Source organism: Salvia hispanica, chromosome 2, assembly GCF_029641045.1.
Source record: "Salvia hispanica isolate PSC_SH4W2 chromosome 2, Shi_PSC_v1, whole genome shotgun sequence".
NCBI classification, from domain to species: domain Eukaryota; kingdom Viridiplantae; phylum Streptophyta; class Magnoliopsida; order Lamiales; family Lamiaceae; genus Salvia; species Salvia hispanica.
The window spans coordinates 57,021,524-57,040,696 of NC_142693.1; the positions used below are offsets into that span (position 1 = coordinate 57,021,524).

The window sequence follows — 19,173 nt, forward strand, 5'->3', positions numbered from 1 at the left end:
TTGTTTTAGGCTGAGGCTTCCCTCCCGTTTTTATATGTGGTTAGAGTGAGACAGCGATCAAGTGTTAAGTTACACATGGGTTTCAGTATTTTTTTATTGGGTCGGTTTATCCGGGTTCGGGTCTGGGTTGTTCTAGAATTTTAGCTCTTGATCCCATTTCTAATTTTTAAATAACTTTACTTAATTTAAATCATGTGCAATTGTGCATCCATTTTCAACGGAAACTACTAAAAATATGAGTATAATCGATGGTATTATTAATGGAATATTTGTATTTTATTTAGAATAATTGTTTTGATTATTTGCACTCTGTTCTAATATCTGTTCCCTTGATTATTAATAATGTGATACGAAACACTAATTATAATATAATTATGAGATATCATGTGGAGTATTTGTGATGGACATATGAATATTTTTAAGAGTATTCGTATACTTTAACTTTATATACTTCACTATTAAATTGCTAGGATAACACTTAAACATAAGGTTATTAATTTTGTTTTTTTTAAGAGCTTGCATAATGGTTCCTTTTAAAAGAGATTTAAACATGATTTTGGAGTTGGCACTGAAAAGTATACGTTCGGATAGATTTTTTGGACAAGCGCTTGAGAACAGTAAATCGTATTTCCTTAACAAGAGTAAAAATAGTTACTGGTCGCGTAACATTTTATGCATTGCAGGCTAATACGTATTGTTTGTCATTAAAGGATCTTTAGGTTATTAACTATTCACAATGTATGTATGAGAGGGAGTTACATACAATTTCTTGATTGATAGTTGTAGTGTCTAGCACATGTCACTTAAACAACCTTGGGATTACAATAAAATTAGAGGCATATTGTAGGGAATCGGTGGTGCAGACCCAAACTCCACATTAGTATGATATTGTCCGCTTTGGGCAAATGCTCTTGGGGATCTCCCCAAAAGGCCTCATACTAATGGAGTAGGGGTAGCCCATTTATACACTTGCAAGTCTTGTTCATTCTCCGATGTGGGATATGGTTTGCTCCCTTTCAATCCTCCCCTCAAACCAAGACCACCAGACTACAGACCACATGCCTACCCCATGTTACAGGTCACCAGGTCACCACAGGTCTTGGTCGAGCTCGTCGCATCGGAGAACTTGCAAGCGCAACCACCGAACCCCGAGCCACACAGGCCCAGCCCTGAACTAGGGCTCTGATACCACTGTAGGGATCAGATCACTCGGGATTCGCTAATTACCGGGACCTCTTTATTGATTGATCTCTGAGATGGCTAATCTCAGAAATTACAAGCCAAATACAACAATAGCTACAGGGTAGCAAGATTACAAATACACTAAGTACAGTGAGTACAAATCAGGAACCCTAGCTACTAGCCAAGCCTTCAACCAGGCTGGACTCCTCAAGCTTGATCCGATTAAGCACCTGCACACTAAGTAGAAGTATTAGTAATCAAACGCAAGATCCTTGCGGATCTAAACTGAAATAGCAACAAAGGTTCAGAAGATTAGGATATGGCTCAGGTCGCACACACACGACTTCACAGGGCCAAGGACCTCCTCAATCTTTACCAACAAGTCTCAAGGGAGCACCGCGAAGTAACCAAACCCTAACCCTAGGGATACTCCGACTGCTACAACACAAGAAACCACCTCAGTCACACGGAACCCACAACAATCTCAGAGCACTTCTCTGCAACACAAGAACCCTCAAGGAAACCTCCAATCTCTCAAGAATCCAACGAAGAAGTTGGACAAACCCTAGATCTGAGAAGGAATGCTCAAACACTCACACACTCAGAAGCTAAACCGATGGTTCTCTCTAGAACCGAGAACCAACGAGGGAAACAGAAGATCGGAGAAGATAACCGGCGAACGGTGCCGGAATCCAAAGAGAGAGAAAAGAGAAGCAGGAGCGGCTCACACAAGAGAGAGAAAAGATGGTATCGAATGAATCAGAATGTGATGAGTCTCAAGACTCATAACAAACACAAACCTAGATCCAACGGCCAACAGCCAAGATCCGAGAGAGGCATCCACGTGGCAGCCATTGGAGTATCTCTTATTAGTTATTGGGCTAACACCAATAATCACATGGGCCTATGAATTAAATCAGCCCAGCTGAAATAAATCAAGCCCAATCACAATTAGAGTCCATATACTTCACATTGGCAGCCATCGGAGTATCCCTTATTAGTTATTGGGCTAACACCAATAATCACATGGGCCTATGAATTAAATCAGCCTAGCCGAAATAAATCAAGCCCAATCACAATTAGAGTCCATATACTTCACATACTCCACCTTGGACTAAATTGGGTAAACAGAGGAGAGCCACGGTCATGTGTTGCTTTCATCATAGCCTACAAGGCCCTCTCAAGACACCAAAGAGTTTAAAGCTCATTAGTCTGGAGATGAGGCCAGGTTGCCTAATAAGACACCAGATGGCAAGCCAATTAGTCTTATAGGACTTTTACTGCCTTGTGACTTCAACTAAGCCAAGACTTAATGAATCATCAAGGTCTTCCCCCGGGACATGCATATGCACATGCTAACCACAATCAAAATGCAGCCTTTTAATGCAAGAAAACAGTTTCTCCACAGGTAAGCACTTAGTGCCCATATCTACAGGGTTTTTATCAGTATGCACTTTATGCAATAAAACCTCAGATTTTTCAACAACATCTCTAATGAAATGGAACCTAACATCTATATGCTTAGTTCTATCATGAAAAACAGGATTTTTGCACAATTGAATGGCAGACTGACTATCAGAATAAACAGCAGGAGTATTATGCAAGAATTTGAGTTCAGAGAGAACTCCCTTTAACCAAATAGCCTCCTTCATAGCCTCTGTGATGGCTATATATTCTGACTCAGTAGTGGAGAGGGCAACTATGTGCTGCAATTGTGATTTCCAACTAATACAAGACCTACACACAGTAAACACATAGGAAGTAGTGGACTTTCTCTTGTCCTTGTCATTAGCATAGTTAGAATCAACAAAACCACATAGCTCAACACCATCATCACACTTAGAAAAACACAGACCATACTTGGAAGTATGTTTCAGATACCTAAGCAACCATTTAAGAGCCTCCCAATGCACAGGTCCAGGATTAGACATGTATCTACTTAAGCAAGAAACAGTATAGGCAATATCAGGCCTAGTACTAACCATGAGATACATAACAGAACCTATAGCACTAGAATAAGGGACCTTCTTCATAGCTTTCACATCAGACTCAGACTTAGGACACAAGTCCTTACTTAGCAAGAAATGAGCAGCTAGAGAAACAGAAGCAGTTTTAGCACCAAGCATATTAAACTTTTCAAGAATTTTTTGCACATAAGGCTCCTGATGAAGAATCAGAGATGAGGATTTCCTATCCCTTAGGATATTAATCCCCAAAATCTTTTTGGCATCACCAAGGTCTTTCATGTCAAAATTATCACAGAGAGCATATTGCACATGTTTAACCGACTTCATGCAAGGACCCATAATAAGCATATCATCCACATACAGCAGCAAGAACACATGCACTTTATCAAGATCTTTCACATACAAACAACCATCAACGGAGCTCCTAACAAAGCCTAACTTCTGCATGCAAGTATTGAACTTAATATTCCACTGCCTTGGAGATTGTTTAAGACCATACAAAGCTTTCTTAAGTAAACACACATGATTGGGAAAGTTTAGATCCATAAAACCCTCTGGTTGTTTCATGTAAATGGGTTTATCCAAGTCACCATGAAGAAAAGCAGTTTTGACATCCATTTGCTTTAATTCCCAATTAAAATGAGCACATAAGGCAAGCATCACTCTCACAGTAGTAAACTTAACCACAGGAGCAAAAATTTCTGTATAGTCTACCCCCTCTTGCTGTGTAAAACCCTTTGCAACCAACCTAGCCTTGTACCTCAACCCCTCAATCTCATCTTTCAGCTTAAACAGCCACCTGTAGTCAACCACAGAGGCACCAGGGGGCTGAGGCACAAGAATCCAGGTTTTATTAACATACAAAGAGTGGATTTCTTCTGTCATAGCTTTGAACCACATGTCCCAAAACTTGGACTTTTGAGCCTGCTTATAAGATTGGGGCTCATTTCCATCAGACTCATAAACATTAAAAGCAAGATTAACCAATGTAACTAGGCCTAAGTACCTAACAGGAGGATTAGGATTCCTTCTGACTCTATCCCTAGACAGGAGGTAATCCTTCAAATCTGGACCAAGGTTAGGAAACATGTTCAGGCTCAATAACTTGGTCATCATGAAGAGTCACATTTTGAGGTTCAGGCTCAAGCTGAGGCTCAAGCTCAGGTTCAGGTTCAGGGTCAGGGGCTATAGGGTTTGTATTCCAGAAGTGCTCCACCTCACTTGGAGCATCATTAGATGGCTCCACCTCAGTGAGAGTGTCAGTGGACTCCACCTCACTAAGAGGCTCATTGTCAGCACTTATAGGAGAGGTATCAGGGTCAGGCTTAAGACATGGGAACTCATCCTCATTAAAGACCATATCCCTACTTATTATGACCCTAAAACCTGGTTCACTTCTATTCCAAATCCTATAACCCTTAACACCTTCTGGATATCCAAGAAATACCCCTTTCTTGGATCTGGGATCCAGTTTATCAGTTTTAGAGTGAATGAAGGCACTACATCCAAAAACTTTTAAATGGGATAAAGTAATTTTCCTCCCAGTGAATATAGACTCAGGACATTTACCCTTTAAAGGGACTGAGGGAGATCTATTCACCAGGTATGCTGAAGTCAGAAGGGCTTCACCCCAAAATTTTTTAGAAAGACCACTTTTAGACAAAAGACACCTAACTTTTTCCAAAAGGGTTCTGTTCATCCTTTCAGCAACTCCATTTTGCTGAGGGGTATAAGGAGTGGTCTTGTGTCTTTTAATTCCAAACTTGGAGCACAGAGCATCCATTTGGGAATTACAAAACTCAAGACCATTACCTGTCCTAATAACTTTAATGGTTTTTCCAGTTTGATTTTCAACAAGATTTTTCCAAGTCAAAAAATTTTCAAAGACTTCAGACTTATTTTTCATTAAAAAACACCAAACTTTCCTGGAGAAATCATCAATTATGGACAGAAAATACACAGACCCTGAATGAGAAGAAACAGAGGCTGGTCCCCACACATCCATGTAGAGATACTCAATAACACTCTGACTGACATTGTCAGTCATAGGAGTGGGGAAGGTAACTCTGTGTTGTTTGCCCAACACACAAGACAAGTGTCACAAAAGGGAAGACTATTTTGAAAATCATTTTCAGATAACAACTCATTTTTCTTCAAAATATTAAGACCCTTTTCACTCATATGACCAAGTCTATTATGCCACAACATGGCCTTATCAACCCTAACCACATTAGCAAGATTACTCACACAGGCCACAGATTGAGCAGAACACACATAGAGATTACACTTCTTCTCAGCTTTAAACAAACACATAGCACCCTTGCAGATTTTCATAACACCCTGCCCCCACTTACCCTCAAAACCTTCTTGTTCTAGACATGTACACGAGAGCAGGTTGTAACACAAATCATGCACATATCTCACATTCTTCAAATTAAGCACATAGCCATTACTGAATTTCAAACATACTGTCCCAATGCCAAGAATCTGGCACTTTTTGTCATTTTCCATAGAAACAAAGGTATTTTCTACAGGTTTGAAATCAGAAAACACATTTTTGAAAGGAGAAATATGATAGGTGCATCCAAAATCAATTAGCCAGTCATTAATGGAAAAAGAACAGCCAAGAGTAGAGTTAACAAAAAGAATATCATGAGTCATGAAGCAAACACCTTCAAAATCACTATCCTTAGCCAGGTTAGCCATGGAATCCAGTTGATTATTATTTTTCTGCTTTTTAGGATTAGGACACTCCTTTTTATAGTGACCAACATCACCACAGTTAAAACATTTTCTATTAGCCTTAGGATTCCTGCTCTTAGACTTGGACCTACTCTTGCCCTTCTTTTTGCCATTCCCATTAGAGTTATTGTCCTCATTACCCCCTCTATTTTTAGATCTGCCCCTAACATTTAAAGCCTTTGACTGAGCAGTTTTAAAAGCTTGATTTTCCTTAAGCTCAATTTCTTTGGATTTTAAAGAACTAATGATTAAATCAAGGGGGGCAGAATCCCTACCATACTTAATGACAGCTTTAACATCATTGTAAGAATAAGGGATAACATTCATTAGGGCAATGCTAGTATACCCATCAATGGTTTAGTCACCAGACCTTTTAATGTCTTGAACAAGTTTTTGAAAAATGTCAATGTTATCCTCAATGTCCTTTGAAAGATCAAGTTTAAACTTAAAGAGTTTTTCAAACAAATACATTATTGATGACATTGAGGTTTCAGTATACAGAGTATCTAGCTTTTTCCACAGCTCAGAGGCAGACTCAATGGTACCAACCTTTCTAATCACAGAGTCAGAGAGGTTGAGTATAATAATAGACCTAGCTAATTCATTCATTTCTGCAGCCTTATCTGTAGACTCAGTGTCAGGGACTAATCCCTCAACAGATTTGAAAACTTTATGCTGAATTAAAACACACTTCATTTTTTGTTTCCAAATCACAAAATCATTTGTCCCATTAAAGGGGACAGTGACAACTGGCTGGGACATTTTGAGAAAGATTTTAACACACACAAAAGTACCAGTAACCCAGAGAGCACAGCAAGCAACCCTGTTTTCACAGAGAGTGGTCTTAAACACACAACAGTCAAAGAGACCACTTAAAACAGATATGCATGGGGTTCTCATGCAAGAAACACAGAAGCACAAGTACAGCAAAGGCGCACACGCACAGGAGTCACCTCAAAGTGATCTCAGACTCAAGAATCAAGTCCAGAAAGAGTTCCTCCCTATCTGTCACGTGTACCCCGGCAAGGGGATTTCCCAGTTCACAATCACCCAATGTATGGGGGCGCAGGGGGTCACTCAAGGCGGTTAAGACACAGGGTGGATAGGCAATTCACTCAAGGACACAGAGTCAAGCTCTGGGATACACACTTTGAGATTAAAGAGACACTCAAAGAAAACAGCAACGGAAGCAAGAAAGCTGTAAAGAGCAACTAGAACATGCAAGACAAGCAGGAGAACAGAGAGCCTAAGCCACGGCCAGTGGCAACTACCAGCAACAACTGCCCACCCCTAAAACTAGAAAGCTGTAAAAGTTTTAGAGATCTAGCCAATTTACCTGAGCGGAAACCCTTCGTTAAGGAGAATCCGACTTACCTCAGAGCCTGTACCGGAGGCTGAGCCTTACTCTGACAAGCCCACCTCCTTATTTTGCGACCCGGCACGCCCAAGTGATCCCCCGTGGCTCTGATACCACTGTAGGGAATCGGTGGTGCACACCCGAACTCCACATTAGTATGATATTGTCCGCTTTGGGCAAAGCCCTCACGATTTTGCTCTTGGGGATCTCCCCAAAAGGCCTCATACTAATGGAGTAGGGGTAGCCCATTTATACATTTGCAAGTCTTGTTCATTCTCCGATGTGAGATATGGTTTGCTCCCTTTCACATATAATAAAAATAATAAAAGGATTCACAGCTATATATGCTTCTTCTTCTTCTTTTATTTTTTTATTACTGATCGACAAAGTCTAAACAATTAACTTATCACTGGATTAAGTTTCATGTATCATAAAATCTCAGCATATTGGGTAGTAATAAGTGTTGTTTAGAGGTGTTAGTAGTGTTATTAAATTGAATTGTGTTATGACCTTGAGAAAGGTTTATTAATACGGCCAATTTGATTTATTACAACACAATAAATAAAGTTATCAAATTAGACCCAACTCTTGGTATATGTATTAATTAGGTGTAATGACCAATAATATCACGAGCTTAGGGTACTTTTCCATTTTTTCGTAATATACAAAATTGATAGATTAAATCATAACCTTAGGCGAATTGTGTTAATTTGCCACGATAAATTTTCTGGTCACGGATAAGTCTTATGCGTCGTTTCAATTCTGTGTGAATCTAATTAAATAATGGCAATTGAATTAAGTTCATTAATACCAAGTTATTCCAAGTAAGATAAATAGCTAAAGGTTTTTCATCTTCGATCTTCACTTCAAAACTCATCATTTAACTAAACATAACTCGATGAAGACAACGAGATTCATAAATTGTTGACATTATACACACCGATTGAAACAAAGTAATTAAGAATCAGAAACAATAAATTGGAACAAATCCCGACTATAGGTAAGTACAATTATCGTAAATCAATCAACAAATAATTTTTCTTATATAGTAATGATCAAATAAAAAATTACAAATTGAAACCAAATCGAGCACAAATAAATAGAAACACCACTACACAATTCTCCGATCACGCAAAAAATCAAATAATCCGTGTAAAGTTCAAATTCTACAAATTCAAATTTTGATTCATTTTACAGATTCTAACCCATTTGACTATAAAGCTCGGAATGTTGTATTTGAAGATTTTTTGTTTCAATTTATGTTAAAAAAGAAAAACTGAGTCTAATTTTGTTCATAGACCTGTCAATTTTGTTATTTGGTTAAAAACATTACTTTTGATCTATTCGAGATTTAAACAATATTATGAATTAGTTTATTTTTATCATCAAACTATTGGAATATTTAGATTTGACAGCGGAAATAATTTGATCCAACTAGTTACTTAAACGCTAGACTTCCCATTTCAACTCTCATTAATATTGTGTCATATTCATTATTGTGTTATTCCATCACATTTGGGTTATTTATGTTTTGGCAAAATTCAACACTTTGCTTTCTTTTCTTTAATTATTTTTTCTACCCTCTATTCTAATCATTACTTCGTTATCATTCCACTTAACTCACTAAACATTTATTTACTAACCCAAAAAGGTGCATCAATACTAATAGAACAAAAGGAGTACTATTGTATTTTTTTACTTTTAATAGAGATGTGATCAAAATTTATTATTTTTAATAAAGAATAGTACTACTCCATAATTCTACAGTTTAATTTACATAATAATTTAACTTATCAAGCACCTTACCTCCATTTATGGTTTTAATCTTATCTAGTACTAGTAAAAAAACAAGACTTTTGTACATAAAAACAAAAAAATAAAAAACAAAAAAAAAACAAGACGATTTTTAATCTTTACTTTTATATTGATTTTAATTTAGATTTTAATCTGGATACGCTAGCAAACAAGAGTACAAGATCCAAATTAAATAAAATAAACAAATTAGGTCAATAAATTACGACTAGATTCTACATTTCATTTGCATAAAAAGATTTTTCATCAACTTTGCATATGTAGGATTCAATTTGCTAGCTATGGGAAAAGTGTCATACACCTTGCAGACAGTATCACCAAATAGCCAAACTATTCTCTTTTGTTCCCATAATGTGACACAAGAATATTCATATTCCTTGCAGGGTTAAGATTAAAAAATCTAAAATTTCAGCAAAAATACACCATACTGGAACCCAGTTTCCTCCTACATAATGGAACAGAAGGCAACTTGTTCAAAAAGATATTCTTACAACAAATATTCAGAAAATGAAGTGTCACTCTGAATGTAGTTAAAAGAGAAAATGATCCACATATCTGAGTCTATATAGTTCATTCAGACATCTTATTAAATGGAAGGCAAGGTAGGACAAATAATTCACATCTCAAGCTCCGTTTTTGTGCTTGCTTTAAACAAGAGGACTCAAGGCTTCTTGGGTTGCCATGGTTGGTACCGCGTCCAATCTCTTTGCCCAGGGTTGAGGGCATGTCCCTTGGAGTGATAGATGTATTCGTCTCCCTCTCCAGAAAAATTCTGTTTGTGTTCGACACCATATCTCGTTGGCTTCAATAAGAGCAACTGCATGGAATGCAATCCTAGGTTAGCAAGTATATAAAAGATACTATAAATAAGTTGAGGGGGTTAGAGCTAACCTCATCTCCGGTATGATCAGTTATGTAATGAAGCCAGCCATGCCATTCTGGTGGGACTTGAGAGGCATTGTAACGGTCCTTGGAAGCATACTCGACCCACCTATGTCTCCCTATAATAGATTTCAATTACAAATTATTCGGCAATTGAAATTTAAAATGGAAGGGTTTGTGTTTGTAGCAGTTATGAGAGAATCCAAACAAAAAAAATAGGCAATGAAAAGGGAACCATGCCCAGTAAGAAAAAGTTTCAGCATGCGAAAGCATTTGCCTATACAAATTACGTTTCACTGAATTAGTCTCGCATCCAGTATTGTAGCTGGGAATCATCCAGATATTGAAGGAATGTTTAGCTTCCTTGGTATTTTTCCTATCAGTTTATCCTCCCAAACAAATTGAAATGAGTGTATTCCAATTTCACTTTTTCAAACATTCCCCAACATTTTAACTAAAAGATGTCACATCCCTGCTTTGTAATCATCAGTTCAGCAACATTATGGTGAATAGATACACAACAAGAAAAAATCTACTACAAGGAAAATGAATGTTGTGCACTGAGACTGGTAGATGAAACTATTTAGAAAGCTCAATGAGCCAATCAATGAAATGCGGCACTAACCATATTGAGTGTCTCCAAGTTTCTCATAGTACTTATTGCCAAATTTGTCAACACCCACCACCGTTGCACCAATATTGTGAATCTTTGTTTGCCTATATAAGTAACATGAAAAATGCAGTTTCACTTTAGCAAACACAGTAAACATACTAACAGGTAATAAGGTCACATCAAACATGATTCGGAAGGTGAGGAAGAGCAATCCAGTATTTATATTGTGAATCTTTGTTTGTCTGCATAAGTTATACGAAAATCGCAGTTTCACTTTAGCAACCACAGTAACAGAGTAACAGGTAACATGGTTTGGAAGATGAGCAAGACTGATCCAGCATTCAGTAAATCAGTTTATTGACCACAACTGTGGCAAGAGTTTCCAGTCCTATTCCTGGAGGAGGTTGTTTACAGATAAGAATATTGATAAACTCAGAAACATTGCAAAGCATAGTGTTATAACCCTGCTTGGCCAATATCGAGAAACATCAAATAAAGAGAAGTTTCAGTTAAAATGAACAAGTTAAATAGATACAGAAGAGAGGCTAAAAACCAGGCTACAAAATCATCCCAAATGAGAAAAAAAAAGGTTTTAAACTAGTCTTAATATGCTTCTGTAAACAACTTTTTCAGAATGGCTTCCTAGCTGAATATGTTACAGCAGAGTTCACTCAAATTTATCATAGTTGAGCAATACTTATCCAGTAAATATTTAAATACTACTCCTAGAAAACAACGTTCTCATAGAGCTCCAAAGCCAACTTAGAACCTCATAAACTAGGAAAGGTAAATTCATTCATGTCATTTTCAGTTAAAAATGTAATTTATCATGCCAGTGCCATGGTGAGCAACATCACATTCCACAGTTACTAAATGTGCAATCAAAAGGAGCTGGCCAGTTCTACTTACATGAGATTTCCATCCAAAAGCGCACTCCTGTAAATAGGAAATAGTACGAATCAGAAATAACACCACATAAATGTAAAATAAGGCCAAACGCTACAAATGCAATGAAATTCTAGAATCCATGAATCAGCAATCTGAAATAATGAAATGTTAATCATTTACACTCTCCATATCGACTGAATTGCTAAAGCTCGCCTGATTGAACCCTAACTACTAGACTTAAATCGAAAAAAAGGAACTAGCTCATTCAACCGAAACATGCTCAATCAAATATAGGAATGCAACCAATTAAGAAACATTACAATCTAAGGATGCATATCCATCCGAAACTATTTAGATCAACGCAAATCGTAACAAACCGAATAGTACAAAAAACATATTTCAGGCGAATTTTATGGAACTGACAGGTATCCTTCTTCACGGATCTCCCTGAAGAAACCTCCAATTCCCTTTTCTTTAATCAATTTCACGGCGCCTCTTACCACCGCTGCCATTTCTAGCTCTCGCAATTTTCTCTCTTCCTCTCTCCTCAATGAAAGACTAGTGATTCAGGCCACCGCCCAAATCAGTTGGTTTTCTGGGCCTGGTAGTGATTAGGCTCAGATCCATTTGGGCTTCAGCCAGTAAAATATCATTTGGGCTAATTTTATATGATCCGTTCTATTTAAAGATTAACTCCACGGTGTTCAGTTTCTAGATAAAATAATAGTACCAAAATACAATTTAGGATTGAGTTGGGTGATTATTTTAGCCATAGAAAATTAGATATGACTAATTATCTCATAATTATCCATCTTGAATTAAATTGTGGGATTGAATCTCATGAACCAAACAAACTACGTATTTAATTCGAGATACAATCTTGCAAATCGAACACCCCCTGCTATCTAATGATTTGATTGATGAGATTAAATTTAAAAATTCAAACTTAAATGAATATAATATAATAATAACTTCAATAAAAATATTCTTATAATTTAATTCCAGAGATAGATAATTATATTATAATGAATCATACTATTATACTCTTCTTTAGTAAGGGGTGCTAGAAAGGGTGCTAGAAAGTCATTAAAGTTAATCAAATTTGAATTGAATAATATTCATCCATAATTACTACTCCCTCCGTCCGCCATTAAGAGTCTCATTCATAGGCGGCACGAGTTTTAAGAAATGTTATAAAAAGTGGGTGAAAAAAAGTTAGTGGAATATGGGTCTCACTTGTATATATTAGTTTTAAATGAAATGTGAGTGAAATGAGTTAGTGGAAGGCGTGACCCTATTACCATTTATAGTAAAAGTTGCTGACAGAGGGAGTATATGTCAATTTTTTTTTAAGTATATCCAATATAACAACTAAAAAAACCATGAGAGCGTCTCTACCCATGATGAGTTAAAAGATATAGTTTTATTATGAATAAAAGGATAATATTATACTTAGGTGACTAGATATTTTTATCGTGGAATAATCTATACAATATATAAAAGGGGAGTTTTGGGAATATTCACAAGATTGCCATTATTAAATTTGTGTAATATTAATGAAATAAAATTAATCGTTTTATGAGGGTTGAAAATATGCTTGCATTTGTATAGACATGTTAGTTACTTCAAGGAATCATGGGAGCAATTCCGGATTAGTGGAGTGGTGGATGTCATAGATGGAACTACTTTTGATCCACTCAAACTAATGAGTCCTCTAACCAGTGAGTCTGCTACACGATTATATCATCCATTATTCCAAATTCAGTTGATGAATACACTCTCATAATATATGAATCAGCGTTATATGATTGTATCTGACATTTTTGGTAGCAATGACTAACATTTCCATTGAAGTAGTAACAAAAACCAACAATATTATCACTGGATTTTTTTTACTTCTACAGTTTAATTTTATTATTCTTTTTCTTCTTTCCTTTGCATGAGACTTAAGAATTAAATTGTTGCAGTCTGCCTCATCCTCATCTTGATACTGTAGTTCAGTTACTTTCCCATATGCAAAGCAGCCAGCTTAAGCCAGCGTGGTTTCTATCAAGCGACGCACCTTTTAACCGTAGAGGTTTTGATACATGTCTGCACTGCTTAAGGTTTGGAGCGTGTTTGCCTCAAAGAGAGAAATCATGGTTTGCATCTTCCCTTAGATCAAGAGTGCAGTATGTTGGGGCCTCTCTGGGTGCATTTGCATCAGCCAGAACATCTGCGAAGGATACCTTATGGCTGTGTCTAGATTATTACGATTACTTCATCCTTTCATGCCATTTGTCACAGAAGAACTGTGACAGCGTCTTCCTTCTAAGATAGATTCTGTCAGGAAAGAGTCCATTGAGATTTCTGAATATCCATCTGTTGTAAAGGTAGCATCCATACACCCTACATCAGACTGTTGTTTGTGCAGAAAGTGGAGCATAATCTTCGTTCTAGGCAGCAGTTTTGGAGGTTCGAGTGCACAAATAGCCAATAGAATTGTACAAATGTTGTAAAGTGTGTTGGATTAAATAATTGTTCTTGACGGAGTCTATATTGAAGGTTTTTAGGGTGACATAGCCTAGCTTGGAGCTTTAAATGCATGATGCGGCTTTTGAAAATTGCATTCTTTAATCTATGGGATTTTGTTAATGTAAACCGTGAACAAATTTTGGTTGATTGGTTTGGTTTTGGGGACTGGGAGCTCTTTTGGAGGTTTAAATTTCCGAAAATGGCTGAAACTTAATCTTATAGACGTGCTTCTCAGAGCCTTTTATTTTGGATAGGAAAAATAAAGTAGGGATCAACTACACCTGTGGTGGGAGCTTAACTCACAAATTATAAACTTATTGACTGAATATGTAGAACCTTGTGTTTACTTAGTAACAGATTAATGATAACTCTCTTGGGACGGAATCTTTTTGTCTGTGTCGGATCACGAGCAATTTTTGAAATTTAGGGATTTTTATTTTAATGGTGAAAGAAATGAACGTGTCTATGGGGCAGGGCTGCAGAGGGAGTAGTATTTTTTCCGTATCTGACTACAGAGTAATTGCAGTTTGAGAATATTATCGATTTAACAATGTTATGTGTGTCAAAATTTTCAACTATGTTCCGAACTAATGTTGATGATTTACGATCTGCCACTTTCAATTCACTGTAGAGCTGGTGTCTAATTGTCTGAAGTGTTGTGCCGAGGATTCAGATGATGCCACAAGCAAGGTACGTCTATTCAATTTTCAGAAAGAATGTTCATGTGTTAGTCGAAATGGTTATAAGTTGCTTTAAGTGATCGCTGAGCGCTAGACGTGTTTATAGTATTGCATTTTGATGTCAGAATTTGCTCCAAAATTATTAAGGGTTACTCTTAATCTAAGTCTAAACTATGACTACATGGTGACTTTTTAGCCCAAATTTGCAAATACTTCTAGCCTACTGCATACACTGTTTACTTAATAGCTCGTGTAAAATGACTCCGGGCCTGAAGCTAAAATGCATCATTAGAAGCGGTCACTAAGGTCTCTTAAATCTCAATTGCCACCAAATGCGGTTTCAATGGTAAGTTAAAATTTTATCTCTAACTATTTAAAATATATCAGAAGGCATAATAAATTACCACCGTACATCTGGATATACCTAAGTTTTTGTATGAGTAGTTTTCACTTTTCAACATACCGTCTCATATAACTAAAATTGTTACTCATATTGTTCATTGTTAATATTGATTCTAATTTTATTGAATTAATTTAAAATTAAATATTAATATGTTAAAAATATATTAATCTGTGGCATAGGTGTGATACTATTATAAATAAAATCTAACTTAATAGTTTTCGACTAATTTTTAAAATGTTGACCTAAAACAAAATTCGACTAAATCTTATAATTTTTCCATAATTTACCATAAAAATGTAAGCACACCTATTTTAGGATGATGCTTTTATTTAAAACAAAATAAAAATACACAGAGAATTAGTATTTTACACGCATAAACCTCAACTAAAATGGCAAGAAAATCTAAAAAAATCACTTGGCGATACTCATAATTTCATATTGTGCCTTTCCCTCCAACACCACATATCAAATTGAAGAAATCATCTTCGGGGTTTCACTCAGGAAGAGGTAGTAGATTTTAATGAAGTATTTTCTCCAATGGTAAAACATACTTTCATTAGAATGCTTCTTGTTGTGGTTGCACAAAGAGATTGGTTTATGTAACAGGTTGATGTTAAAACTACTTTCTTGAATGGAGAGCTAGAGGAAACAATATACTCCCTCCGTCCCCCATTAGGAGTCACACTTTGACCGGGCACGAGTTTTAAGAAATGTAAAGAAAAGTTGGTTTGAAAAAGTTAGTGGAATGTAGGATCCATTTTTTTATATTGGTTTTATATTAAAATGTGAGTGAATTGAGTTAGTGAAATGTGAGACCTACTTACCATTTATGGTAAAAATGAAGTGTGACTCTTAATTGGGGACGGACCGAAATGGAAAAGTGTGACTCTTAATAGGGGACGGATGGAGTACATGGCTCAAAGGCTTTGAGGTGCATGGATCTGAAGGTAAAGTTTGTATGGTCAAGAGCTTTAGATAGTGGTACAAAAAGTTTGGTGAGAGTATGAACAGACATGGATTCAGAAAGTCAAAATATGACAATTGTGTCTAATTTAGAAAGGAGAAAGGATCATTTGAGTATTTGCTGCTTTACGTAGATGATATATTAGTAGCAAGGCCTGAGATTGGTGAGATCAACAAGGTTAAAGAGCAGTTGAAAGCTGATTCTGAAATGAAGGACTTGGCACTTGGGTGAAGCTAGAAGGATATTAGGCATGGATATAGTGAGGAACAGGAGAGATAGAAAGCTCTATCTATTCCAGTCAGATTACATCAAGAAGATCTTGAAGAAATTAAGTATAGAGAACATGAAACCTACTGGAATTCCACTAGCTCAACGCTTCAAGTTGTCTTGTGATTAGAAGCCAACGTCAAACAAAGAAAAGTTGGAGATGGGTTTGATTCCCTACTCAAATACAGTGGGAAGCATCATGTGTATGATGATTTGTACAAGACCAGATTTGGCTTATGCTATCAGTCTACAAGTAGGTACATGACAGACCATGGTAAAGAACATTGGAATGCTTTAAAATGGACTTTGAGGTATCTAAAGGGAGCTGGTGCGTGAGGATATTGTATGAGCATATGTCACAAAGTGAGGAAGACACAATACTTGGCTATTGCGATTCAGACTATGCCACTAATCTAGATACGAGAAGATCTCAAACAGGATATGTCTTGACTCTTTATGGTTCTGCCATTTGCTGGAAATCAGGACTTCAGAATGTGGTTGCCTTATCCACTGCTGAGGCCAAATATATGGCCTTGAAGGGTTTAGCAGTAGAGTTTTGTCTTGCCAAACACCAAATATTTCATGAAAGGTGTAAACATATAGATGTGAGACTTTACTTTATTAGAGATGATCTGACATGCTGACCAAGCTCTTGAACAAGGAAAAGTTTGATCACTGTTTAAGGTCGTTAAATATGAGTTCTGTTATTAGTCGTGTTGAATGATTAAGATGAATGCGAGTTATGTGTAGTGGCAATTTAGAGAAAAGCTCCATTCATTCATCTTAGAAGTACAAGTTCACTTTTCTGTCACCGTGAGACTCTTCTTCTTCCTCCTTTGTGTTTTACTTCTCGTTCTTTGATTCATCTCTGTTTCCCAATCCATGCTATTTAGATTTTTTAGTTTTTCTACTCTTTAATGGAGTATAAGTTTTAAACGAAAATTTCATAGTAATTGATAATCAACTCATCGTAACTATTGTTGTTTGTATAACATCTTTTGTCTGATTCATTATTTTGTATCACACCATTGAAGAAGTAAATATTTCAATCACATATCAATGATTTAGAAGGAAATAGTATTGCATTTATTTGTGAGATAATTTACATTAAGGGCCTGTTCAGTTTTCCTTTTACAAAATATTCAGATTTGTAACGACGTTAGATTTGAAGGAGGATGGCCCACCATAGCAAGACTATTATCTAGTGTTTAGTTTTCAAGGAATAACACCAGATTTGGTGAAATAAATAATTCATTTAAATTAAAATATTACAATCTGACCAATTTAACCTTGTCCCAAATACAGTCTCTGCCATTTTCATCTTCTCTGTAGCCACCGCCTCCACCAGACCACCACCATAGCCACCCCCACCTCCGCGTAGCTACCGCTACCTCCATATCCATGGCTTCCACTTCTACTTCCTCCTCTGTTGTAGCTGCCTTCGCCGCCTCTCCTCCTCCGTACGATCCGTCGCCACCACCGCCTCAATCCAACAAATTTAAAAAGATCACATAAAAAGTAGGGATTGGTATGTTTTAGTGGAAGCAAACTCAGACTACGAGAATCTTGGTCCTCTCACATAAAAATTGTTTGAATCTTGTTTTCTTTCTCATCCCCCATTATTACAAATCTTGCACCTCTCAAGATTCAATCTTTTTTTGTTTTCTGCCTTTTTCTGTTAATTTTTCTCGAAAAGGCCTCTGCTTGAAATTATACTCACTCCCTTTAATCATTTTCATCATATCCACCTCAGATTTCAATCCCTCGGAGTGTCTACCACAACAACACACAATAAACCTCAAAAATCATCGGAGTACATCTTTAATCTCACATTATTACGATGTACGTTACCACCGCTTGGCGAAATGGAACTCGCCGCTCTTGTTCTTGTTTCAGTCTCGGAGGTAAAAAGCGGCATCTACCACGCCGAGACCCACCGAGAATCTATGTATCTGCAACAAAAGGAAAACGCTATTCCTCTTTGAAAATTTTCGGTCGACGGAGGGCAAAAGCACCACCTACCACTGTTGTGCTGCTGCACCTTTTTGGGTGAAGGAGGTGGACGGGTTTTGAAAATTTGAGCTCTAAATAACACAGTAGCAAATGAAAGAAAGGGGGAAATCGAAAAATTTGGGGGCAAAAATGTAATCTTCACTCTATCTCTGGATTGGTGGGCCCAGATAGATTTCAAAAATCAGCTATTGATAAGGCTAATTTCATGCATCGGTAATGTGCGAAAAATGTTATAATTTGCTGGGTCTAACACGTTTCCTAAGCCAGGTGTGTGAAGAAAATCGCTAGATCAAGGAAGTACTGAAGGAGATGGTCTAGCGAAGGAAAGGAACGAAGTGAACAGGATTTACAAGGAAAATTGGCGTGACAGAGGAGTCTACAGCTGAGGGCAACAAAGTCTTATCTATACCTCGCTGGGCCCACTCAAACGCCTATATATATAGAAGAGCATGCAACGCAAAAGAGAGATAGTTTTTTTTTCACTCTTCTTAGCTCACACACTTTACACACACTTGGGAATGGATCTGGGGTGGTCGTGATCGGAAGGGTACTTTCTAGAAAATCTCGTGTTTGGCAACACCGTCCGAGTGAGGGCGAAGATACAATTACCTTTAATTTCAGTTGTTTTGCTTGTTTTCACCGTCGAACTTCACTTTTGGGAGTCGACCTTGATGTTGATGATGCTTAATTGTTTTACCGTTCGTGGATCTGCGTTTAGCGGTTAAATTTCAAGTCATTTTGCATAGATCTCTCTGCTGTTAGCTTATTTCTTCATTTGTTATGTCGATCTCTGTTTATTTTGATGTTGAGGTGTTTGATGTGGAATTTGGTGACAGATCTGTGGTTGTTTGAGTATTCGGAGTTCTTTTTTTAAAAAATCTGATGGAGA

At 36.9% G+C, this 19,173-nt stretch overlaps 1 protein-coding gene across 1 annotated transcript; it reads right to left on the reverse strand.

The window, feature by feature from the left end:
- Positions 1-9,485: 9,485 nt before the first annotated feature.
- LOC148932717 (NADH:ubiquinone oxidoreductase, 17.2kDa subunit) lies at positions 9,486-12,021 on the reverse strand. The gene is made up of 5 exons (XM_089063694.1): positions 11,867-12,021; positions 11,465-11,491; positions 10,568-10,659; positions 9,952-10,061; positions 9,486-9,877 (listed from the first exon to the last, which is right to left on the reverse strand). Exons 1-5 carry the CDS (start codon positions 11,953-11,955, stop codon positions 9,722-9,724), a joined length of 474 nt encoding a protein of 157 aa, XP_088919820.1. The 5' UTR covers positions 11,956-12,021; the 3' UTR covers positions 9,486-9,721.
- Positions 12,022-19,173: the final 7,152 nt, after the last annotated feature.

Coding starts and splice junctions, on each gene's coding strand:
- LOC148932717 (XM_089063694.1), bottom strand. CDS start 11,955: ATGGCAGCGGTGGTAAGAGGCGCCGTGAAATTGATTAAAGAAAAGGGA. Junction 10,660..11,464: donor CTTTTGGATGGAAATCTCAT/GTAAGTAGAACT, acceptor TTACTTATATAG/GCAAACAAAGATTCACAATA. Junction 9,878..9,951: donor CTGATCATACCGGAGATGAG/GTTAGCTCTAAC, acceptor CATTCCATGCAG/TTGCTCTTATTGAAGCCAAC.